Source organism: Artemia sp. Qi Xiang Cuo, chromosome 8 (assembly GCF_049724085.1).
Source record: "Artemia sp. Qi Xiang Cuo chromosome 8, ASM4972408v1, whole genome shotgun sequence".
Classification (NCBI taxonomy): domain Eukaryota; kingdom Metazoa; phylum Arthropoda; class Branchiopoda; order Anostraca; family Artemiidae; genus Artemia; species Artemia sp. Qi Xiang Cuo.
Window position 1 is genome coordinate 62,308,895 of NC_142801.1, and position 26,645 is coordinate 62,335,539.

Here is a 26,645-nt window from a genome sequence, read left to right on the forward strand (position 1 = left end):
TTTTTAGTGTTTGCCATTATCTTTTTATGTTGATTTATTACCAATAATTGGATTGTAACATCAATAAAGCCAATAGGAAAAAACAGCATACTAATTCAGCTATTTTTTAAATAGCCCAAAGCAAGGCCTATATCTTGTTTTATTAGGTTAAGGAACTGGGATGCATAAGAAATGTCAGTAATGATAACATTTAAAAATACCTGTAAGTGAAAATCAAATGGTATATTCCCTTTTTTTACTTCTGTTCTAGCTTAGAAACAAATTGACTTCTCAAAAGTACCCATGCTAGAATCCATCTGCCCCATTCTAGTCTTGATATTTGACAGTTATGCCCAATGAAGACCCTTTTGTGCAGAACCTAGGCGATATTGAACAAAACGAAACAAACTGGCCTATAGTGTTCAAATGAGGCTGTGCCACCTTAATTAACCTACTAATCTCACCTTCAACTCCAACTTTTTCTACGACTTTATCCAATGCTTTCATTGCAAGCAACCTATTCGCATGGGCTTTATCAGCTTTAGATTATAGTATTCTATTGTTTCAAATTGACAAAATCAATTTTCAATAGCCGTTTTGATCTTGCCCAGCCTATTAATTTGATGCGATTTATTTATCAAAATTATCGGAAAAGTTGAGATTCATGAACTTGTACGATATTTTTGGAAATCTGACAGATTTTACGCAGCTTCAATATTCGTATATCTGGCAGAATAATCGTGTTTGCATGCAAATAATCGTATATGCGAAAACTCATGGAAACGCTGCATGTTTTCCGACGACATATATTATTTTAAAGTCTATACAATTCTTAAGATTTACATTGGTCTTCTACTTCCACGGTTGAAACATTTAACTGGAGCTTTGCACGGATTTTGTCTGTTGCTGCTGCGGCCCAGCATAACTTACACATTTGACACTTTTTTCAAGAGTACAAGATAGACCACGACACTGCGCCAGTTAATTGGCAGCACACACGATTAACAAAAGACGTGCCAGTGGGAATAAAAATTTCGATGGTACGCTACCGGTGCCGTTGTTGTGGCAGCGTTCCGCCACTTTATCTAATGGAATTAGCCTGGCTCATTCAGCCTTAAAAAAAGAAAACAAAACGAAATTTTCCCCCTTGAGGAACAAAATAAGAAATGGAAATCGTCATGGCCTAAAATTTTTAACCAACAGTTTACAGCTACCCGTCATGAAAAGTAACGAAAACCTTATTTCAGCTGGCACTTCCTGTCTCCGTTCTGGTTGGTTGGATGATTGTGGAGAGATGATTAAGGGCTCATTTGAAAGTTAATGTTTACATCTAGCTCCTTTATATTAATTGGGTCGATTGCACATGGCATTAAAAACGGCACTTTTTGGCACCCATAATGGATTGAGGTATAGAGCTAGTTAAGCCGTCATTAGAATGGTTTTGTTAAAAAGACTCAACAATTTAAGTATGAATTCGATTGAACAATTAAGCATGGTGCCAGATACAATGAAAAGTCCGTTTTTCTGAAGCTTTTAATATTAAAGGTATTTAGTAGTGAAAATACCTAGCCATCACAGCTCAGTGCCAAAGCACTCACCTCATATTAAATAGTAGCGACGTTCAAACTATGGTGAAATCCATCTCGTCACTTTTTCAGCTTGTCAACATTAAAGTTTCAACGTTAGACTTTTTCAGTTTGTCAACGTGAACGTTGAAAATCTGACGAAAAGCCCTTATCTGTTCCATCCTGTTCACAGCCTTTGCTTTCCTTGTCCCTTTTTCCGCCAGAAAATCCCAAATATTTTGCAAAACTTTTAAGTGTCCACTTGAGAGGGAGGACATATTGCAGGACGATTTGATGTCCTTCTTGGAGGTTTGACGTTGCTATTTTAACTGGGCGTTAAAAACCCTCTGATTGTAAAAATTCTACTTTTGGATATTTTCTCTTTTGCCTTCCATATTTATTTTATGTTACGCACGCAAGTTTCTTGATATTTTCCGTTATGACGTTGTTTTTGTTTATTCTATTTATATATTTTTTTCATTTTGGTCAAAGTTAAGAAGTACAAGAATGCTTTTGTAGAAGAAACAAGACACATCATTTCCAAAAAATGTGCAAGACAGATTTTCAAGTTAAAGCATATCACAAGGACATTTTAACTGGCTCGGCCATTATTACCTTCGATCTTTGTTTATAGCTCTTGCAGTGTGCTCCAGGCTTTTCATTGGCTTCTTGAGTCAATCCTTCGCCATTTTCGACCCAACTAATTTTTTCTCAGTTTAATCAAACAGGTCTGTCTTCAGCACACAAGCGCTCAAGTTGTATTGATAATCAAATGCATCTCTGTACTTCAGCTAAGACGAAAAGCTGGAAGCCCTGTTCAAGAATCTTCCGTTTAGTTTTAACTCTGTTACTGCGCGACCCAACACAGGTAAATTATTCCATGTTCTTTCTTGCAGCATCTGGTGTTCTACTTCGTGTCTTGCTAGATGGTAACTGTGTAAGACTGGGAGCTGATGTCCTTGAACTTTTATTTATGTTGTTTTTATACAACATTTTACAAATGTAAAGAGTAAGGACACGTTTTGCATACTCTGTGTGGTTTCGAATCTGCCCCTCCCCAAAATTTCAGCTTTTTTTCATTACACCCATAAGTTCTCTTCTATTTTTAGCTACTTTGTCTTTTTGGAATATACACCTTCTCAAAAAGACCAAAAGAATAGGTCATTAAATCTTAATCATTTCCAAATTGTTATTTTCTTTTTGGCTTTATTTTTTTCAGTTTCATCTAATTTTTACAACATCACTTATTTTCACAACATCAGTGGAAACACGACAAAAAATAAAGTCCATACTAGGGTATTTTTCCGTTCTAAGTACAAAATACAATTCCTCGTACACAAAAAAAGACGAAATTTTAGACACGACAGACAAGAATAAAAAAAAAAACTAAGTTTTTCTTCTTCTTGGATTGTTATATACGCACTTTCGCATAATCTTATAACCAGAATCGAATTCCAAGCCCCGAACAGTAAAAACTCCTTTTTTTTTCTTTTTTTTTTCCAGAAGCATCAGTTATGACAGAACCGTTCTCAAGCGAAGATAGTAGTAGGTATATAACTGTGTCCGAGATTTTAACTTATAATAACTCCAGCACCACCAGAAAACATAAAAATATATGGAGTTTGAACTCCTCCGTCCATGTTTTTTTACCATTTCTATATTTATAACTTTTTTGTCGCAGAATCGAATTATAAGCCCCCAACAGTAAAAACTCCTTTTTTTTTTTTTTTTTTTTTTTTTTAACCAGAAGTATCAGTTATGACAGAACCATTCTCAAGCGAAGATAGTAGTAGGTATATAACTGTGTCCGAGATTTTAACTTATAATAACTCCAGCACCACCAGAAAACATAAAAATATATGGAGTTTGAACTCCTCCGTCCATGTTTTTTACCATTTCTATATTTCTAAATTTTTTGTCGCAGAATCGAATTCTAACCCCCGAACAGTAAAAACTCCTTTTTTTTTTCTTTTTTTTTTTTTTTTTTTAACCAGAAGTATCATTTATGACAGAACCATTCTCAAGCGAAGATAGTAGTAGGTATATAACTGTGTCCGAGATTTTAACTTATAATAAATCCAGCACCACCACAAAACATAAAAATATATGGAGCTTGAACTCCTCCGTCCATGTTTTTTACCATTTCTATATTTCTAACTTTTTTGTCGCAGAATCGAATTCTAAGCCCCGAACAGTAAAAACTCCTTTTTTTTTTTTTTTTTTTTTTTTTTTTTTAAACCGAAGTATCAGTTATGACAGAACCGTTATCAAGCGAAGATAGTAGTAGGTATATAACTGTGTCCGAGATTTTAACTTATAATAACTCCAGCACCACCAGAAAACATAAAAATATATGGAGCTTGAACTCCTCCGTCCATGTTTTTTACCATTTCTATATTTCTAACTTTTTTGTCGTTTTCATTTTAATCTCCAAAACAATCATATATTAAGTAACCTGATACATACATTTTGTATATTATTTGGCTGTTTACTTTAAACCAGCCCATACAGAAATATTACAAAATTTTCAGTCAAAATAGAATTTCCACCAAACACAAATATTCAGTTTTAATCTGACATTTAGCATGTTTTATAACAAAATTTTCAATCAATTTCACATTTTTTCATAAAGATGGATCAATATCAATTTTTTTTGGATTTTTGACTAGGCAAACTGATGTATCAGAATGTAATATATTAAAAAACCCAGCCAGGTTTAAATACCAATCATTCCATGAGTCAGAAAACAAGAAGGAGCACAAAAAGAAGGAAGAAATTTTATTGGCTTTTCAACATTGCTAAGATGAAATATTTGAAGAAGAAGAAGAAGTCTGTCTTTTAGGCTCACACTTACTTAACTAGTTAAGTAAGGTTAAACTAAGGATTGAATTCAAACCCCCTCACAGACGTAAAAACTTTAACCCAATCTTCAAAAAGAGATTTTTTCATACTTGCTTTCAAACTGTTAATGGATCTAAAGCTACAACACTATATATAGCAGTCAATTTATGCTGACTTATTGAATTGGATAAACCCTACTACCATTATATAACATTTTTTTTACCTAATTAGCAGATCTACATGTGTACATATTCATCCATATTTCGAATATCTATAATAAGTGTTTACGATTACGCCGTTTACTATAATAGTGACGTAATTTTTTCGACTAGAGAATTTACATAATAAGGCAACATCTCATTCAGCCGCAAGTGAATTGTCCCAAAAAGAAGCCTAGAAGACTTTTCCTGAGAAAAGAAGAAATATTCAAAGATTGGGATACATTGTCAATCCAACCCAGAAAGAAGAGGGGCCAATGATCTGATTTTCAGGACGCACGCCTCGATTGACTACAGTTGATTGACTTAGGAATCTTCATAACTTAGTAGAAATTCATAAAAGCATCAGTAGGCCAGCTTATCCTTGTCGTTGATTTGTAGTACAAGCTGCTACTTGCAAGTTGAGAATAGTGGACTTTCAGGCAAAAGAACTGGATTAACGTCACAAGTATAAACGAAAGGGGGGCCTTTGGGCCAAAAACCCTCATAAATTCCCAAAAATTTCTTGATTGTTCCTACCTATTGTTACACTTCCCACATAATTAGCATGCTTCTGGAATTGTTTCAGATATCTATTTCATGCCCCCCCCCCCTGATAAATTTATGCACACATGATCGTTGTCAACAGTTTATAAATAAAACACAATTCAAAACACTGTATTCATCAAAATCTTTCAAAACGTAAAACAGAAGAAAAAGCTATAGAAAACTTTCGCATCAAAGTAAATATACTGCTGCATTACGACTGAGAGGTTGGGGTTTAGAGTAGATTTCAAGAAAAAAGAATCAGCCAACTGCAGAGCCAGGTTATAATTTTGGCAAAAAACAAATAATTAGTTGAAATTTGGCCACGATTTTGGCCAGAATAAGCAGAATTGCCCAGAATCAGCAGACGGATCTTGATTGTCACATTAAAGCCAGAAGTTAGATGTTGGGAAGCAGGTAGCCCCAACAGTATATATTGCAAATATCTTTGGCATTTTTTACTGTAGCTTACTCTCTCTGACAAAGCCCATAGGACTCAGGCTGAAACGAAGCGTGATGTGTATCTTAGTTTGAGAAACCCTACTTTAGGGGCATTCTAACGTTGAGCTTCTCTTAAGCTTCTTCTTCAATTCTCTTCAGCTTCTTTCCTAACTTTTCCTCTTCAGCTTCTTATTCAATTTTCGAACACCTGACAATATTAAGAACTGGAAAAAAAGAATTAAAACACTGGATGCATCAAAATTTTTTGAATAAAAACGAATCAATATTTCAAGAAAAAACTAAGTCACGTTAGAGGTTAGAGGCACGAGGTGTATCTCGAGGAGCAGATAAAGTTACATACTAATCTAATTTTCCTTGTGCTTTGGCAAATGTGGCTCTTCTTCAGAATGATCGCCCTCCAAATCGAAGGAGATTCCAAGCTTTTGAGAAATAGCCATGGACTCTGGTTTGGGTAGTGAAGACGGATTTACTCCTTCTTCAAGCAGAACTTTCTTTTTCGATCTTAGGGGGGAAGGTGAGCGCTCTCGAGCTGGTTTCGAGCGACCAGAGGACAACAATACTTGCAACTCTTTGAATAAGTCGGGCCTGTCGATTTGAAGTGTTTTCAAAACCCTTCGTAGGTTATACTGATTAGTGCTGTCTAGTTTACTTGAGTTGTTGATCAAAGTTACAATGTCAGCCATGCTGAGATCCATGAATTTTTCACCGTCAGTACAACATAAGGGAGGTGAGACAGCATTCGCAGGTACTTGAACCAAGTCAGTGACCAAATCTGTTTCTCCAGCAGACTTTAAAACAGTATCAGGATCAGAATTTTGTGCGGACGGAAAGAGGGCATGTGAATATGAAACTGATAGGCGGGGGGATACCAAAGCAGTTTTAACTCGTAGAAAAGGTCCAGTTTCAGCAGTCAAATTCGAGTAAGTGTCTATGGACACAGTTTCTAACGTCGACACATCGTTAGTGTCTGTATTTTGGACATATGGAAAGAGAGGATTCGAAAATGAAACTTGTTCGACCCCTACATTTGATGGGGAGGGTTCTGGTGGCTCAGTCTTAACTTCTAACAAGGTTGAAGTTCCAAAAGTATTATCCGGTTGATTGTCCGCAGGTTCAAGAGTCAGTATATTATTTGCAATTATATTTGAAACAGACGGAAAGAGAGTAATCGAAACTGGAACTTATTCAACGTTAATATTTGGTGTTGTGGGTACAGCTAGCTCAGATTTAACTTCCAATAAGGGTAAAGTTTCAACAATCGAGTTTGGTGGAACGTTTTCGGATGTAGTTTCTAAAGTTGAAACAGTATTAGTACTTGTGTTAAGGGCGGATCGAACGAGAGAATCGGAAAACGAAGTTGATTCGACCTCTAAATTTGTTAGGAGTCCTTGCTCAGTTTTAACTTTTAATAAGGGTAAAATTTCAACAATCAAGTTTGGTGGAACGTCTTTGGATACAGTTTCTAAAGTTGAAACAGCATTAGCACTTTTATCAAGGGCGTATTGAACGAGAGAATCGGAAAATGAAGTTGATTCGACATTTAAATTTGTCAGGAGTCCTGGCTCAGTTTTAACTTCTATTAAGGGTAAAGTTTCAACAATCAAGTTTGATGGAACGTCTTTGGATACAATTTCTAAAGTTGAAACAGCGTTATCACTTGTATTAAGGGCGGATTGAACGAGAGAATCGGAAAATGAAGCTGATTCGACTTCTAAATTTGTTTGGAGTCCTGGTTCAGTTTTAGCTTCTAATAAGGGTAAAGTTTCAACAATTAACTTTGATGGAACGTCTTTAGATACAGTTTCTAAAGTTGAAACAACATTATCATTTGTGTTGACGGCAGATTGAAAGTGAAGATTCGAAGAAAAAAGGGACTGGACCTCTACATTTGATGGGCCAGATGGTTCTGGCTCTACTACAATCCTTAATTTAGGCAAACTTTCTGCAGTCCCATTCAATAAAGTCTCTTCAAATCTACTTTCTTGACCTATTGTGGATGAGCTATCTACAGAAATATCAGAACTTCTATCGATCTGTTTCTTTGGCAGCGCTAACATCATGGGTGAAGTTGAGTTAGGTTTAGGGGACACCTTCAAAGGTGAATACTTAGAAGAAAGAGCTACAATGAGCTCAATTCCTTTCTTCGCCATCTTTCTCATGCTTTTTTCAACAGAACCGGAGTCTTATTTTATGATTAGTCTTTCTTTAATCATATCTAGCAGGTCCCTCACTGAGGTGTCTTCCAAAAGCTTGTTTGAACCTTCAAAAGCATCCTTTTCTACATCAACAGCCCTACAAAAAACGAAATTAATCTCTGGCACCAAAGAGTGAAGCTCGTTTTCGAGTGTACTAAGATGCCGAATGACCTTCAACACAGTGATGTCCTTAGACCCGGGGGATTTACGTCTAGACGAAATTTTCTCGGCTCTTGAATGTCTTTCAGGACTCCTATTTCTAGGTGATCTAGATCTTTCCTCTCTTTTAAGAGACCTAAACTCTTCGGTTGATTTCCACCGACGCTCTACTTTCGAAGAGGTAGGAGGGGACGGGTTTCTCATAGCTCTCTCTTCCATTCCTTTTTGCTTTGTCAAGGATTTCCTGCTCCGACTTGATTCCTGTTTTACTTCCTCTTCTGGGTCATATCCTTCTAATTGCTGCTTTTCAATTGATTCATCTTTTTTCATTATTAATTCCTTTTCATCAATGGCTTTCATTCTTTCCCGCCAATAAACATCCCATTCTGGGCCAAAATTATATTCACCGATATCCTTTCCTGCTTTTGCTAACTCTTTAGATTGCTTCTCTAAAAACTTCTCCCATTCGATTTTATACAAGTCATGATTTTTCGGATGCTTCTCTAAAAATCGGCACTTTCTTTTTAGTTCATCTCTCAGAATTTTATATTTTCTATCCATTCTTTTCCATAAATCCCGTTTCGATACTAGCCTCACAGGAGAGTTTCTAGGAGACTTCTTAGGAGAAAATAAACGAAGATACTTAGGGAAAGACCTCGAGGGAGGGTACTTTCGGTGTGCAAATCTTTCTTCTATTTCCTCTATGTCCTCTCTTCGCTCACTCAGTTCACTCCGCTCATTCAGCTTCTCCTTGTCTGAAAAGTAGAAAATAAAGACTGAAATGGTTTGTAAGAATGGACTGGTAAAAAAATAGAGGCACAACAATGCTCAAGGTTTTTTGAACGTCAGTGGCGTAATTTCGTCAAAATACTGAGGGAGGGGAGGGGGCAAAATTGGAGCCACTTTTTCCAAATCAATAAAACGATAATGAAAACAGAAAAATGAACCATATAGTACCCGTAAAGGTAAAGATATACTAAAGAAAACTGACCCATTTCTGTGGATGCTTGAATTATGCAGGCTTATGTTAGTTTTGACACGATTTTTGAAGGAACTAGATTTCAGCTGGGGGTGGGGAAAACTGTGCCTACGGGGGGAAAATGTGTCTAGGGGGCAAACCGAGGTTTGAGAGGGGCAGTTGCTCCCCTGTCCCATAGCAAATTACGCCCCTGTTGAGCATGGTTCCCATGTTAACTGATATTGAAACCAAAACACGCAATGCAAAGATTTTACGTCGGGTGTACTTTTATGCTTAATTAAATTAGAATCATGCTTACATTGCCCGGTTAAACCTATAACACCGTTTTCTTACTTGGTTGTTTTACCTTTATAACTAATTTATGAACTTACCAATTTTGAAGTTAGTTTTAAAATAGTTTTTTGAAAAATAAAAACATCCAGGTGTCGCTGAAGGATAACTAACGCTGTACCTCGCAATAGATTATTGCACGGAAACTACGGGCGATACAAAGCTATGATTGTATATTAAATTTTTGAGTAGATTTTTTTTCGCAATTCATTATTTTAGTTTCTGAGAAAAAATACTATTTAAAAAAATTACATTCCGTTTTCCCATAAGTACCTCCGTTTTCCCATAAGTGCCCTCCTCCCACTTGTGGTTCTTCATATTATATTTCTAGTTAAAATTAAACCTCCTATCTTAACAAAATTTATGGACTTCATCCATATATACTTTTGAGTTACCGAAGTATATCAATCTGAAATCATTTCAGCAGAAAAGTTAGAAATTTTCCCTCGCAAGGCTGATAAACCATTCATTATTTTTTGTAATATTTAATTTAAATATTAATGTAATTTATTTTTTATTAATTTAATTTAACATTTCATTAAAAAAAATCAAACGTAAGCGTCAATCCTTTCATTAGTCCAGTGATTTTCATAGAAATCTAAGATATCATACATCTCGTAAACTTATACTTCATACTAGACGTCATGGATACTGATTCCAAGAACAAACACACAACACAAACAAAACAAAAACAACACAAAAATAAGCAGCACACACGATACAAACAAAAACACAAGTTTAGGAAAGGAAGTAGAAATTAATGTTAAGAAATGAGAGAGATGCAGAAAAGAGAGAGATAAATTTTGAAGGGAAGATAGTGACAGACGTAACAAAAACCCTCAAATCTAGAAAAGCTAGGTAATACCAAGGGTTTTATTTACAGGTTGAATTCCGGTATTTAAACTAAAAACTTATTGTTATGCGAACAATTTAGATACAAACAATTTAGCTTTTATCATATTGCTTTTGTCATTAAGCATTCGCTATTGAAATCGAACTATAGTGGGAAGGGGGGGATGGAGTGATGCAACCCCCTCCAAAAAAAATTGACATCTGTCTAATATCACTTTTTCATCGGTTTCATGGTTCATCCAGAGCTAGTTTAAATATAAGACAGAAGGATTACTACCCCTTTCAACTCTTCCTCTTTTAGTCGCACTAGTTAGACATATCATGGTTGCACCGACAGCTGCAACCTAGTAAAGAACGAACCACGGCCCATAATAACCAAAACTTAAAAAACACGTTTAAAAAAGCTTGCTAATGAGAAAGCATTTCAATTTGCAGCTGACTCAGGAATGGTAACTATTATCTCGATTGGTCTTAATAGTAAAATGTTATTTTGAAAACCATTTTATAAGAAATTTGAAAAAACCTTTCCTATCTGAAACAAGCTCTCGTTAATTTAGAACGTGGGCTGCCAGCCCCCTAAAATCCCAGCAACCCCCTCAAACAACACAATTTAAGATGAAGTCCTTAGTTTTTGCAATAAAAGGAGATATTACTCCACAAAACTCCTATTACAGGCTTGGCCTAAAGATAGTCCATACAATGAAGAGATGCCTGGGGGTAACACCCTATTTATTTAGAGTCTTTATTCATTTAGGTAGACCCTATTTATATATTATTTATTGGATCCGTATTTATTTAAAGCACCAATAAGAAAACTACGTCGTAACACAATGGATTGATACTCCACTTGACTATACGGGGCCCACTGCCGTATGGTTGGGTGGCAGGCCTGCTACCCGTCTCTGTAAAAAATACTTAGAAACTGAACCTTTGATTCGACACCCTACGTGCTATCAATGGCTTTGGAGGATTTTTATCTTTTTTTAAATCCTATGGCTATAACTTAGCTATAACTGGGTCCTTTTTTTTTCCTGTCCCTGTAAAAAAGACTAAGAAACTAAAACTTTTATTCGACGCCCTATGGCTCTGGAGAATTTTTATCTTTTTTTTAATCCCATGGCTATAACTGGCTATAATGGCTATAACTAGGTCTTTTTTACCTGTCTCTGTAAAAAAGACCCAAAAACTGAAACTTTGATTCGACGCCCTATGTGCTATCAATGGCTCTGGAGAATTTTAATCTTTTTTTTTAATCCCATGGCTATAACTGGCTATGATGACTATAACTGGGTCTTTTTTACATGTCTCTGTAAAAAAGACCCAGAAACTGAAATTTGGATTCGACGCCCTATGTGCTATCAATGGCTTTGGAGAATTTTTATCTGTTTTTAAATCATATGGCAATAACTTGGCTATGATGGCTATAACTGGGTCTTTTTTACATGTCTCTGTAAAAAAGACCCAGAGACTGAAACTTTGGTTCGACGCTCTATGTGCTATCAATGGCTTTGGAGAATTTTTATCTGTTTTTAAATCATATGGCTATAACTTGGCTATGATGGCTATAACTGGGTCCTTTTTAAATGTATCTGTAAAAAAGACCCAGAAACTGAAACTTTGATTCGACGTCCTATGTGCTATCAATGGCCTCGGAGAATTTGTATCTGTTTTTAAATCCTATGGCTATAACTTGGCTAAAATGGCTATAACTGGGTCTTTTTTACCTCTCTGTAAGAATGACCCAGAAACTGAAACTGATTCGACGCCCTATGTGCTATCAATGGCTCTGGAGAAATTTTATCTTTTTTCCATCCTATGGCTATAACTTGGCTTTAACTGGCTATAATGGCTATAACTGGATCTTTTTTTTTTACATGTGTCTGTAAAAAAAAGACCCAGAAACTGAAACTTTGATTCGATGCCCTATGTGCTATCAATGGCTCTGGAGAACATTTATCTTTTTTTCAATCCTATGGCTATAACTTTTGGCTATAATTGGCTATAATGGCTATAACTGGGTCTTTTTTACCTGTCTTTGTAAAAAAGACCCAGAAACTGAAACTTTGATTCGACGTCCTATGTGCTATCAATGGCTCTGGAGAATTTTTATCTTTTTTCCATCCTAAGGCTATAACTTGGCTACAACTGGCAATAATGGCTATAACTGGTTCTTTTTTTACATGTCTCTGTAATATATATAAAAAAAAAAAAAAAAAAAAAAAAAAAAAAAAAAAAAAAAAAAAAAACAGAAACTGAAACTTTGATCCGACGCCCTATATGCTATCAATGGCTCTGGAGAATATTTATCTTTTTTTTAATCCTATGGATATAACTTGGCTATAACTGGGTATAATGGCTATAACTGGATCTTTTTTACCTGTCTTTGTAAAAAAAGACCCAGAAACTGAAACTTGCATTAATGATTAAAAATTAATGAAGCCTCAATCAAATATTAAAAATAATATTGTATTATTAAACGAACAATAGCTGTATTTATAAATATATCCAGTTAATCTGTAAATTTTTTCTCAAAGTTTTAAATTTTTTCAAATTTTTTTACAATGGCACTACATTTTCTTTGAAAATGGCCATACTGCCATTTTTCGATGTAAAAGATAATCTAGACAGGTGACGACATTGAAAAAATTCATTTCCCTCTCCCAAGCCCCTTAATATTTTTCATAAGCCATCTGCCGACTGAAATTAGAGATCCCTGAAGGTTGACAGCCTTCAGCATAAGAGGAGTTTCAAAAACATAACTTGGTTCCAACAAAACAAAACCCATCAGTTGATTACGAGCTTTTAGCGAAAGACGTTCCCGTCTGATAGCTGTGAAAAGAATCATAGATTCAGATTTTTGGACTGAGTGTCATGGAGTTGTGGATTCTTATTTGCTTCACATTAAATGATACGCATGGTGAAAATTTACAACAATAATTTTTGTACCAGGAGACGAAACTTTGCGCGGTTATTATTTTCTGTTCTTAATTAAAAGAAACTATCCGAAAAATAAGTTTTTAAAATAAATTTAAAGGCCATTTTAGACTTAAGCTCAACAGATACTAATACCTGTTCAAATTCAAACTCAAAACGACCAGAAATTACTATTAAAGAATAAATGAAACCCAAAACGAACAGAAATTAAATAAACAATCATTGCAAAAAAATACAACAAGTAATAATATAAATGAATAAATAGATCTTAAAGCGAATAATGCTTAGATTGAATATAAAAATCAACATTAAAACGAAAAAATAAATTTTCATATTGAAGCATAAATAAAACTTAAAAAGAACAGTAATTAAATAAACAATTAGTGCAAATAAATATGCAGTAGTTATTAATGTAAATTAATAAATAAATCTTAAAACGAGTGAAACTTAAATAGAATATGCAAATCAAGCTTGAAACGAACAAAAATCACTACAAACAAGAGTTTGGCTATGACCTCCTTCTCTCACTGTAAAAGCCTAAAGCCTACTGCGTCATTGGCGCTTAACTGAAAACCAATTTTATGACAAATATTTTCTTTTGCACTTAATATTGAAAATAAGCATTAAATTTATAGTAAAATTTTGAGCTGATGAGCTTTCAGCAATTAATATCATTATACATCAAATATTCAGTTTAATTTATTAGCTCTTTTGAAGTTGTTAAAGACGAATATAGTTTCACTACAAACAAGTGTTTGGATACTGCCCCCTTTCCTAGCTGTAAATAAAAACCAAAAGCCTACTGCGTCATTGGCGCTTTACTGAAAACCAATTTTATGACAAATATTTTCTTTTGCACTTAATATTGAAAATAAGCATTAAATTTATAGTAAAATTTTGAGCTGATGAGCTTTCAGCAATTAATATCATTATACATCAAAAATTCAGTTTAATTTATTAACTCTTTTTAAAGTTGTTAAAGACGAATATAGTTTCACTACAAACAAGAGTTTGGATACTGCCCCCTTTCCTAACTGTAAATAAAAACCAAAAGCCTACTGCGTCATTGGCGCTTAACTGAAAAAGAATTATATTACAAATATTTTCTTTTTCAGTTCTTACATAATTAAAAATAAAAATACAATTACAGAGAAATAAATTCTTGAACTGATGGATCTTTCAACAATTAATATCATTATACATCAAATATTCAATTTGATGTTGTTTATACTTTCCAAGACTGTTAAAAACACATATAGTTTTCAGTAAAGTGTCAATGAAGCAGTAGGTTTTAGACTTTTACAGTGAGAGAAGGAGGTCATACCAAACTCTTGTTTGTAGTGATTTTTGTTCATCAAGCTCGATTTGCTCGTTTTAACTCGTTTTAAGATGTATTTATTCATTTACATTAATATCTATTGTATGTTTGTTTGCATTGATTGTTTATTTAATTTCTGTTCGTTTTAAGTTTAATTTATACTTCAATAGGAAAATTTTTTTTTCGTTTTAAGCTTGATTTTTATATTTAATCTAAGCATTACTCGCTTTAAGATCTATTTATTCATTTATATTATTACTTGTTGTATTTTTTTGCAATGATTGTTTATTTAATTTCTGTTTGTTTCGGGTTTCATTTATTCTTTAATAGTAATTTCTGGTCGTTTTGAGTTTGAATTTTAAAAGGTATTTTCATCAGCTGAGCGTAAGTTTAAAATGACCTTTACTTTTCTTTGAAAAACTTATTTTTCGGAAAGTTTTTTTAATTAATTTTGTTCGTTTTTGATTGCACAAAATTTCAAGTTTTTAAAAATTCCTTATTTCAACATCAAACTTAAAAACAAATCAAATATTCATTAAAGTATCAAAACTGGTTTCAAAATAACAATATCAAAGTGAAAAAATGGGTTTGTTTCAGCCTTGGAGTTTTTATTATCTAATGTTTGGACTATTTTTTACATAATTGCTATCTCAAATTTTTATCGGATGGGTTTGGGGAAAAATGGCGTGTGGGGACTAACTAAGCTTCGGTCTCTTTTGACTCTTTAAAGTGAACTAGAACTTTCTATTTTCAATCAAATGACCTCTCTTAAGAGTATCCCTTCTATAAGAACCATATATATCCCCAGAGTATAACTTACAACGCCTGTCCCTGGGCTCTGAGGGGTTGTCTCGACCCTGGAGTTTTAATATCTGATGATTGAACTATTTTTAACAAATGGTCACCTCAAATTTTTATCCAATGGGTTTATCCATCCGATACACCCAAAGGTGTGGAGGGCGGGAGGGGCTAGTAGCCCTCCAATCTTTTTTCAATCTGAGAAAATGAACAACAACTTTTAATTTCCATTCAAATGAACACTCTGAAGTTTATACGAGCATCCCTTTCATAAGAACCATATGCTGCCCCAGGACAGAGCTTACAATGTCTCCCCCCAGGCCCTGGGGGGATGTGTCGACACCGGAGTTTTTGTTATCTGACCTTTGAACTATTTTAAAAAAATAGTTCTCTCAAAGTTCTTATCGGACGGGTTTGAGGAAAAATAGGGCGTGGAAAGGGGGGCTAGTTGCCCTCTGATCTCTTTTGACTCTTAAAAAGTGAACGAGAACTTTCATTTTCCAATCATATGATCCCTCCGAAATTTATACGAACATACCTTCCATAAGAGCCATATATGACCCAAGAGCATTACTTACGTCTTCGCCGGGCCCTGGGGGGGGGAGGGTTGGGTCGACACAGTAGTTTTTATTATCTGACCTTTGAACTATTTTTAACGAAATGGCCATACGTAACGGAGTTTTTGTTAGTATGATCTTTGAACTATTTTTAACAAAATGGTTACCTCAAATTTTTTATCGGATGTATTTGGGAAAAAAGGGATTGGGGGGAACTTGCCCTCCGATCACTTTTGACTCTTAAAAAGGGCACTAGAACTCTCGATTTCCAATCGAATGAGCCCCCTTTGAAGTTTATACGACGACCCTTTCTATATGAAGTGCCTCTGGGAAAAAACTAAATGGAGTGTGGGGGGAGACTAGCTGCCCTCCAATCATTTTTGACCCTTAAAAAGTGAACTATAACTTTCAATTTCCAATCAAATGAGCCCTCTAGGAAGTTTTGAGGAAGGGTTTGCGAAAGCATAGGTTGGCTGGCCCCCTGCCCCTCATTGCACTTCCTGGCTGAAGGGCCACGAAACGGAGATCAGCACCGCCGGTTTGGACCTTAAGGGTCTAGTGCCGCATCCTTTACCTTTTTTTTACCTTTTCTAGGAAGTTTATACGAGCATCTCTTCCATAACAACCATATATGCCACCAGGGCATGACTTACAACGCCTGTCCCTGGGCTCTGGGGGGTTGTGTCGACCCTGGAGTTTTAATATCTGATGGTTGAACTATTTTTAACAAAATGGTCAACCTCAAATTTTCACCGGATGGGTTTATCCATCCGATAAACCCAAAGGCGTGGAGGGCGGGAGGGTCTAGTTGCCTTCCGATTTTTTTTACTCTGAGAAAATGAACTACAACTTTTAATTTCCCTTCAAATGAACCCTCTCTGAAGTTTATACGAGCATCCGTTTCATAAGAACCACATACGGCCCCAGGAAATAGCTTACAATGCCTGCCTCCGGGCCCTGGGAGGCAGTGTCGACACCGGAGTTTTTGTAATTTGATCTTTGAACCATTTTGAAAAAATGGTTCTCTCAAAGTTCTTATCGGACGGGTTTGAGGAAAATAGGGCGTGGAGAGGGGGGCTAGTTGCCCTCCGATCTCTTTGAATCTTAAAAAGTAAAAAAAAACTTTCAGTGTCCAATCATATGAGCCCTCCGAAGTTTATACGAGCATACCTTCCATAAGAACCATATATGTCCCCAGAGCAATACTTACAACGCTTGCCCCGGGCCCTGGAGGAGTTGTGTCGACACAGGAGTTTTTCTTATCCGACCTTTGAACTATTTTAAACGAAATGGACATACGTAAAGGAGTTTTTGTTATATGATCTTTGAACCATTTTTAACAAAATTGCTATCTCAAATTTTTTTATCAGATGTATTTGGGGAAAAAGGGCTTGGGGGGGCAGTTGCCCTCCGATCACTTTTGACTCTTAAAAAGGGCACTAGAAGTCTCGATTCCCAGTTAGATGAGCCCTCTTTGAAGTTTGTGCGACGACCTCTTGAATTTGAAGTGCCTCTAGGAAAAAAAATAAATGGAGTGTGTGGTGAGGCTAGCTACCCGTTAATCCCTTTATACTCTTATAAAGTGAATAACAACTTTCAATATCCATTCAAACGAATCCTCTATGACGTTTATACGAGCATCCCTTCCAAAACAACCATATATGCTCCCAGGGCATAAATAACAACGCCTACCCCCGGGCCCTGGGGGGCTGAGTCGACACCGGAGTTTTTTGTTATCAGGACTTTGAACTATTTTTAACAAAATGTCTATCTTAAAATTTTTCTTTGATGCACTTAGGGCACGGAGGAGGGGGGGGCTAGCTGCCTTCCGATCTCTTTTGACTCTACACAAGTTAACAAGAACTGTCAATTTCAAATCATATGAGCCTTCTCTCAAGCTCATACGAGCAACACTTCCATAAGAACTATATATGCTCCTAGAGCATTGTTAATAACGCCTGCCTCTGGGCCCTGGCGGGCTCCATCGGCAAAGGAATTTTTCTTATCTGACCTTTGAACTATTTTTAATGAAATGGCTACTATAAAAATTTTATCGGATGGGTTTGGGGAAAAAGGGTGTGTGTGTGTGTGGGAGGGGGGGGTAGTTGCCCTCGGATATCTTTTGACTCTTAAAAATTGAACTAGAACTTTCAATTTCCAATCAAATGAGCCCCCTCTGAAGTTTATACGAGAGTCCCTTCCATAAGAACCATCTACGCCCCCAGGACAACACTTACAACGCTTATCCCCCGGGCTTGTTATCTAATTTTTGAACAATTTCCAAAAAACTGGCTATCTCCATTTGAACTATTTTTAACGACATGTCTATCTCAAAATTTACATCAGATGGGTTTGGAAAAAGAAGGCGGGGGGGGGGCTAGCTGCCCTCAGATCTCTTTTGACGATTAAAAAGTGAGCTCGAACTTTCAATTTCCAATACAATGAGCCAACTCTAGAAGTTTATACGAGCATCCCTTTCATACGATCCATATATGCCCCAGGGCATAACCTGCCCCAAGACCTGAGGGGTTGTGAGTAGAGGTGACCCTAAAGCCCCGGGACGAATACCGTGCTGCCATCTACAATTTAGTTTAATGCTGACGGGACATAATTTATTCAAGGATTATCGATAGAGTCTAATGGGGGTCAAGAACAATCGATCTGGTGTTGTTGTTTGGCTACGTGTACTGGCATGAGGGGTGATTTACATAATCGATGTAGGGCTTATTGATTCACGAAGGGGGAATTAAGAAACATGAAGGCTACTTTAATCTTAGGTCTGAGGGATAAACGTTCATTAGGTCAGAGAGAAAAATTAATATACTATTTTTAAATAGGGCTTCACGAAGGGGGAATTAAGAAACATTAATGATTCTTTAATATTAGGTCTGAGGGATAAACGTTCTTTAGGTCAGAGAGAAAAATTAATATACTATTTTTAAATAGGGCTTCACGAAGGGGGAATTAAGAAACATTAAGGCTTCTTTAATCTTAGGTCTGAGGGATAAACGTTCTTTAGGTCAGAGAGAAAAATTAATATTCTATTTTTTAAATAGGGCTTCATTGATCTTTAGTGTCAGGAATTATAAATGACATCGCTTGTTATCTTGGAATTATGCGGGAGTCTAAAGAGATAGAAATTCTATTTTTAAATACAGCTTCACGGAGCTTTAAGTCGGAGAGATAAATTGATATTCTAACGAAACCATAATAGTTTAGCTAGGAAAATTTATGAGATGAAGAGATTAACGTAGGAAAGGGTTTCCTAGAAATTTGAAATGTGAAAGCACTGAGATGCCAAACAAAAGGAACACGATGAAATTACTTTTAGGGATTATTTGGGCGAAACGGTTTTAGACAGCTTATGGAATTATTTCGGCGAAACCGTTAGAGACGTTGATTTAAAAGATGATTTAAAAGATGATTTTTGAGTGTGGTCGTTATAATACACAAGTTCCATTGAACAGTGTTGTGAGGTCCCCTACCCCAACCCCAAACGGTTCCAATACCCCCCCCCAAACCCCCAGGCAGTCCCCCGGACACAAATGTTACCAGGGCTCCCACCCGGCCCCCAGACCCTCAAAGGCCCACCCCAGGCCCCCCAAAGGCACATCGAGCTCCCAAAAGACCACCGGGGTCCCAAAGGCCTTCACCCGGTCACCAAATGTCCCCCAAGCTCTCAACCGGCCTCCAGGACCCCCAAAGGCCCTCCACCGGCCCCCAAAGGTCCCCCAGGCTCCCAAAGGGCCCCCCTCCATCCCCTCCCTCTCCCTCTCCTCCCCACTCCTCACCGTCACCTCCCCCTCCCCTTCTCCCCTCCCCTCCCCTCCCCCCTCCCCTCCCCTACCCATTTTTTTAATATTTTTTGTGCATTGAGACACAGAAGGGACACCCTCCCCCAAGGGTCCCCCAAACACCCTCCCCGGGCCCCCCAAAGAGTCCCCTCTCCAATTTTTTAATACTTTTTTATGGCTTTATTATATCTTTTATGAACAAGTTACATTCATAATGTCATTCCTAAACCCATTTTCCAACCTCAAAGAGTCCCCACCCCAATTTGTAAATACTTTCTTGAATTTTTTAACATGGTATTTTTTAACTTTTTACGTTCCGACCTTTCTCAAAGAGTCAAATTTAAAGTTCTATTCCACATATTTTCCCGGAACAAGAAAAGTCCCAAGACATAAAAAATTTAAAGTTCACTTCTAAATTTTTCCGTAGAAGATAGGAAAAGTTATACTATGATTGTGATTATTTTCTATGAAGATAAAAAATTTCACTTTAATTCTAAATTTTCTTAAATTCAGTTCTGACCATTCTCAAAGAGATAAAAAAATTTAAAGTTTTGTTCCAAATATTTCCCCGGAAGAAGAAAAGTTCGACTTCGATTCTGAATTTTCTCAATGAAAATGAAATAAGTTATTAATCATTTCTATTTTCCCAAAATAATATAAAATTTTCCACTTCAATTCAGATTTTTCTCAAACAGATGAAAAAATTTAAAATACTGTTCTAAATTTTTCATAGAAGATAGAAAAGTTATTGTTCTCTTCTGAATTTTATCAAAGAACATAATTCATTTCTAATTTCTCCAGAGAAAATAAAAAGCTTCCACTTCAGTTTTAAGTTCACCAAGACATAAAAAATTTAAAGTTCTGTTCTAAATTATTCTGTAGAAGATAGGAAAAGTTATACTATGATAGTGATTATTTTCCATGAAGATAAAAAGTTTCACTTTAATTCTAAATTTTCTTAAATTCAGTTCCGACTTTTCACATAGAGATGAAAAAAATTTAAAGTTATGTTCCAAATTTTTCATAGAATATTGGAAAAGTTATACTTTGATCGTGAATATTCAAGTTCTCTTATGAATTTTACCAAAGAACACAATTCAATTCTAATTTCTCCAGAGAAAATAAAAAGCTGCCACTTCAGTTTTAAGTTCGCCATGACATAAAAAATTTAAAGTTCAGTTCTAAATTTCTACATAGAAGATAGGAAAAGTTATACTATGATTGTGATTATTTTCTATGAAGATTAAAAGTTTCACTTTAATTTTAAATTTTCTCAAGGAAGTGAAGAAAAGTTCAACTTCAATTCTGAATTTTCTCAATGAGAATGAAATAAGCTATTGATCATTTCTATTTTCCCAGAATAATATAAAAATTTTCCACTTCAGTTTAGATTTTTCTCAAACAGATGAAAAAATTTAAAATACTGTTCTAAATTTTTCATAGAAGATAGAAAAGTTCTTGTTCTCTTCTGAATTTTATCAAAGAACATAATTCATTTCTAATTTCTCCAGAGAAAATAAAAAGTTTCAATATCACTTTTAAGTTTACCAAGACATAAAAATTTAAAGTTCAATTCTAAATTTTTCCATAGAAGATAGGAAAATTTATACTATGATTGTGATTATTTTCCATGAAGATAAAAAGTTTCACTTTAATTCTAAATTTTCTTAAATTCAATTCCGACCTTTCTCAAAGAGATGAAAAAAATTTAAGTTGTGTTCCAAATATTTTCCCGGAAAAAGTTCTAGTTCAATTTAAAATTTACTCAACGACGTGAAGAAAAGTTCAAGTTCTCTTCTGAAATTTACCAAAGAACACACTTCAATTCTAATTTCTCCAGAGAAAACAAAAATCTTCCACTTCAGTTCTTTATTTCACAAAGACATAAAGAAATTTAAAGTTCAATTCTAATTTTTCGGTGGAAGATAGAAAAAGTAATACCATACTTGTGAATATTTTCACGGAAGATAAAAAGTTCTAGTTCAATTTAAAATTTTCTCAACGAAGTCAAGGAAAGTTCAAGTTCTCTTCTTCTAATTTTACCAGAGAAAATAAAAATATTCCACTTCAGTTCCTTATTTCACAAAGACATAAAGAAATTTAAAGTTCAATTCTAAATTTTTCGGTGGAAGATAGAAAAAGTAATAGCATACTTGTGAATATTTTCATGGAAGATAAAAAGTTCTAGTTCAATTTAAAATTTTCTCAACGAAGTGAAGGAAATTTCAAGTTCTCTTCTGAATTTTCTCAATGAAAAAGAAATTAGACATTGATCATTTCTATTTTTCCAAATAATATAAAAATTTTCCACTTTAGTTCAGATCTGGCTCGAAGAGATGAAAAATTTAAAATACTGTTCCAAATTTTTCACTGAAAACAAAAAAGTTCAAGGTCTCTTCGGAATTTTATCAAAGAACACAATTCAATTCTAATTTCTCCAGAAAAAATAAAAATCTTCGACTTCAGTTCTTTATTTCACAAAGACAAAGAAATTTAAAGTTCAATTCTAAATTTTTTGGTGGAAGATAGCAAAAGTAAAAACATACATGTGAATATTTTTACGGAAGATAAAAAATTCTAGTTCAATTTAAAATTTTCTCAACGAAGTGAAGAAAAGTTCAAGTTCTCTTCTGAACTTTACGAAAGAACACTCTTCAATTCTAATTTCTCCAGAGAAAACAAAAATCTTCCACTTTAGTTCTTTATTTCACAAAGACATAAAGAAATTTAAAGTTCAATTCTAATTTTTCGGTGGAAGATAGAAAAAGTAATACCATACTTGTGAATATTTTCACGGAAGATAAAAAGTTCTAGTTCAATTTAAAATTTTCTCAACGATGTCAAGGAAAGTTCAAATTCCCTTCTGAACTTTACCAAAGAACACACTTCAATTCTAATTTCTCCAGAGAAAACAAAAATCTTCCACTTCAGTTCTTTATTTCACAAAGACATAAAGAAATTTAAAGTTCAATTCTAAATTTTTCGGTGGAAGATAGAAAAAGTAATACCATACTTGTGATTATTTTCACGGAAGATCAAAAGTTCTAGTTCAATTTAAAATTTTCTCAACGAAGTGAAGAAGAATTCAAGTTCTCTTCTGAATTTTACAAAAGAACAAAATTCATGTCTAATTTCACCAGAGAAAATAAAAATAATCCACTTCAGTTCTTTATTTCACAAAGACATAAAAAAATTTAAAGTTCAATTCAAAATTTTTCGGTGGAAGATAGAAAAAGTAATACCATACTTGTGAATATTTTCATGGAAGATAAAAAGTTCTAGTTCAATTTAAAATTTTCTCAACGAAGTGAAGGAAAGTTCAAGTTTTCTTCTGAATTGTCTCAATGAAAAAGAAATTAGTCATTGATCATTTCTATTTTTCCAAATAATATAAAATTTTTCACTTTAGTTCAGATCTGGCTCGAAGAGATGAAAAATTTAAAATACTGTTCCAAATTTTTCACTGAAGATAAGAAAGTTCAAGTTCTCTTCGGAATTTTACCAAAGAACACAATTCAATTCTAATCTCTCCAGAGAAAATAAAAATCTTCCACTTCAGTTCTTTATTTCACAAAGACAGTGAAATTTAAAGTTCAATTCTAAATTTTTCGGTGGAAGATAGAAAAAGTAATACCATACATGTGAATATTTTCCCGGAAGAAAAAAAGTTCGAGTTCAATTTAAAATTTTCTCAACGAAGTGAAGAAAAGTTCAAGTTCTCTTCTGAACTTTACCAAAGAACACACTTCAATTCTAATTTCTCCAGAGAAAACAAAAATCTTCCACTTCAGTTCTTTATTTCACAAAGACATAAAGAAATTTAATTTTCAATTCTAATTTTTCGGTGGAAGATAGAAATAGTAATACCATACTTGTGAATATTTTCACGGAAGATAAAAATTTCTAGTTCAATTTAAAATTTTCTCAACGAAGTCAAGGAAATTTCAAGTTCTCTTCTGAACTTTACCACTGAACAAAATTCAATTCTAATTTCTCCAGAGAAAACAGAAATTTTCCACTTCACTTCTTTATTTCACAAAGACACAAAGAAATTTAAAGTTCAATTCTAAATTTTTAGGTGGGAGATAGAAAAATTAATACCATACATGTGAGACTAAAAATGAAGATATTTATGCAGAGTTTCAACTAGCTATGACTAAGTTTGCTAAAGACAAGCTATTTTCTTGCGAAAACACACAAAATCAGAAAAAAATTAAAAATGTTGCGTTAGTAACTAAGCAATTAGTCTTAAATGAAGATATTTATGCAGAGTTTCAACTATCTATGGCTAAGTTTGCTAAAGACAAGCTATTTTCCTGCGAAAACACACAAAATCAGAAGTAAAATGTTCAGTGTTCCTTTAGTACATACACAATTAGGCTAAAAATGAAGATATTTATGCACAGTTTCAACTAGCTCTGGCTAAGTTTTCTAAAGACAAGCTATTTTCTTGCGAAAACACACAAAATCAGAAAAAATGTTCAATGTTCCTTTAGTACCTACGCAATTAGGCTGAAGTGAAGATATTTATGCAGAGTTTCAACTATCTATGGCTAAGTTTGCTAAAGACAAGCTATTTTCTTGAGAAAACACAAACAAAATCAGAAAAAATGTTCAATGTTTCTTTAGTACCTCCGCAATTATGCTTAAATGACGATATTTATGCAGAGTTTCAACTATCTTTGACGAATTTTACTAAGACAAGTAATTTTCTTGCGAAAACACACAAAATCAGAAAAAATGATCAATGTTCCCTTATTACCTACGCATTTAGGCTAAAAATGAAGATATTTATGCACAGTTTTAACTAGCTATGGCTAAGTTTGCTAAAGACAAGCTATTTTCTTGCAAAAACAAACAAAATCAGAAAAAATTTTAGATGTTCATTTAGTACCTACGCAATTAGTCTGAAATGAAGATATTTATGCAGAGTTTCAACTATCTATGGCTAAGTTTGCTAAAGACAAGCTATTTTCTTTCGAAAACACCCAAAAACAGAAAAAATGTTAAATGTTAATTTATTAAATACACAAATAGGCTGAAATGAAGATATTTATGAAGAGTTTCAACTAACTATGTCTAAGTTTGCTAAAGACAAGCTATTTTCTTGCGAAAACACACAAAATCAGAAAAAAAGTTCAATATTCCTTTAGTACCTACTCAATTAGGCTGAAATGAAGATATTTATGCAGAGTTTCAACTAGCTATGGCTAAGTTTTCTAAAGACAAGCTATTTTCTCATGAAAACACTCATAATAAGTAAAAATGTTCAATGTTCCCTTAGTACCTATGCAAGTGGGCTGAAATGAATATATTTATGCATAGTTTAAACTAGCTATGGCTAAGTTTGCTAAAGACAAGCTATTTTCTTGCGAAAACACAAAAAAAATCACAAAAAATGTTCAGTGTACCTTTAGTACCTACGCAATTAGGCTAAAAATGAAGATATTTATGCAGAGTTTCAACTAGCTATGACTAAGTTTGCTAAAGACAAGCTATTTTCTTGCGAAAACACACAAAATCAGAAAAAATGTTCAATGTTCCTTTAGTACCTACGGAATTAGGATAAAAATGAAGATATTTATGCACTGTTTCAACTAGATATGGCTAAGTTTGCTAAAGACAAGCTGTTTTCTTGCGAAAACACACACAATTAGAAAAAATGTTCAATATTCCTGTAGTACCTACGCAATTAGGCTTAAATGAAGATATTTATGCAGAGTTTCAACTATCTATGGCTAAGTTTGCTAAAGACAAGCTATTTTCTTGCAAAAACACACAAAATCAGAAAAAATGTTCAATGTTCCTTTAGTACCTACGCAATTAGGCTTAAATGAAGATATTTATTCAGAGTTTCAACTATCTATGGCTAAGTTTGCTAAGGACAAGCTATTTTCTTGCAAAAACACAAACAAAATCAGAAAAAATGTTCAATGTACCTTGAGTACCTACGCAATTAGTCTAAAAATGAAGATATTTATGCAGAGTTTCATCTAGCTATGACTAATTTTTCTAAAGACTATATTTTTTATAGATAAAACACACAAACTCATAAAAAATGTTCAATGTTCCTTTAGTACCTACGCAATTAGGATAAAAATGAAGATATTTATGCAGTGTTTCAACTAGCTATGGCTAAGTTTGCTAAAGACAAGCTATTTTCTTGCGAAAACACACAAAATCAGAAAATATATTGTTAGGTTAGGTTAAGTTAGATTAGGTTAGGTTAGCCTACGTACGCGCGCGTACGTATTTAAATAAAGATATTTATGCGCGCGCGCATAAATATCTTCATTTTTATCCTAATTGCGTAGGTACTAAAGGAACATTGAACATTTTTTCTGATTTTGTGTGTTTTCGCAAGAAAATAGCTTGTCTTTAGCAAATTTAGTCATAGCTAGTTGAAACTCTGCATAAATATCTACATTTTTATCCTAATTGCGTAGGTACTAAAGGTACATTGAACATTTTTTCTGATTTTGTTTGTGTTTTCGCAAGAAAATAGCTTGTCTTTAGCAAACTTAGCCATAGTTAGTTGAAACTGTGCATAAATATCTTCATTTAAGCCTAATTGCGTAGGTACTAAAGGAACATTGAACATTTTTTCTGATTTTGTGTGTGTTCTTTTGAAAATATCGTGACAATGGAAAGATAGTACGTAGATAGATGAAACTCGGAATACATATATTCACTTCTGACTACTTGCGTAGGTACTAAAGGAACATCGAATATTTTTTCTGATGCTGTTTGTGTTTTTGCAAGAATTTTTCTTGTGTTTATAGAAATTAGCCATAGCTAGTTGAAACAGTGCATAAATATCTTAATTTTTATCCTAATTGCGTAGGTACTAAAGGAACATTGAACATTTTTTTCTGATTTTGTGTGTTTTCGCAAGAAAATAGCTTGTCTTTAGCAAACTTAGCCATAGCTAGTTGAAACTCTGCATAAATATCTTCATTTTTAGCCTAATTGCGTAGGTACTAAAGGTACATTGAACATTTTTCTGATTTTGTTTGTGTTTTCGCAATAAAATAGCTTTTCTTTAGCAAACTTAGCCATAGTTAGTTGAAAATCCGCATAAATTTATTCTTTTAAGCCTAATTGCGTAGGTACTACAGGAGCATTGAACATTTTGTCAG

General features: G+C 34.3%; 1 protein-coding gene across 1 annotated transcript in view; it reads right to left on the minus strand.

Annotated features, from left to right (window-relative positions):
- Nucleotides 1-7,773: 7,773 nt before the first annotated feature.
- LOC148949675 (uncharacterized) overlaps nt 7,774-26,645 on the minus strand; it is a 177,707-nt gene continuing 158,835 nt past the window's right edge. Inside the window, exon 12 of the mRNA XM_089092753.1 lies at nt 7,774-8,699. Coding sequence (XP_088948879.1) covers nt 7,774-8,699 — 926 coding nt within the window. The remainder of the gene's footprint in view (nt 8,700-26,645) is intronic.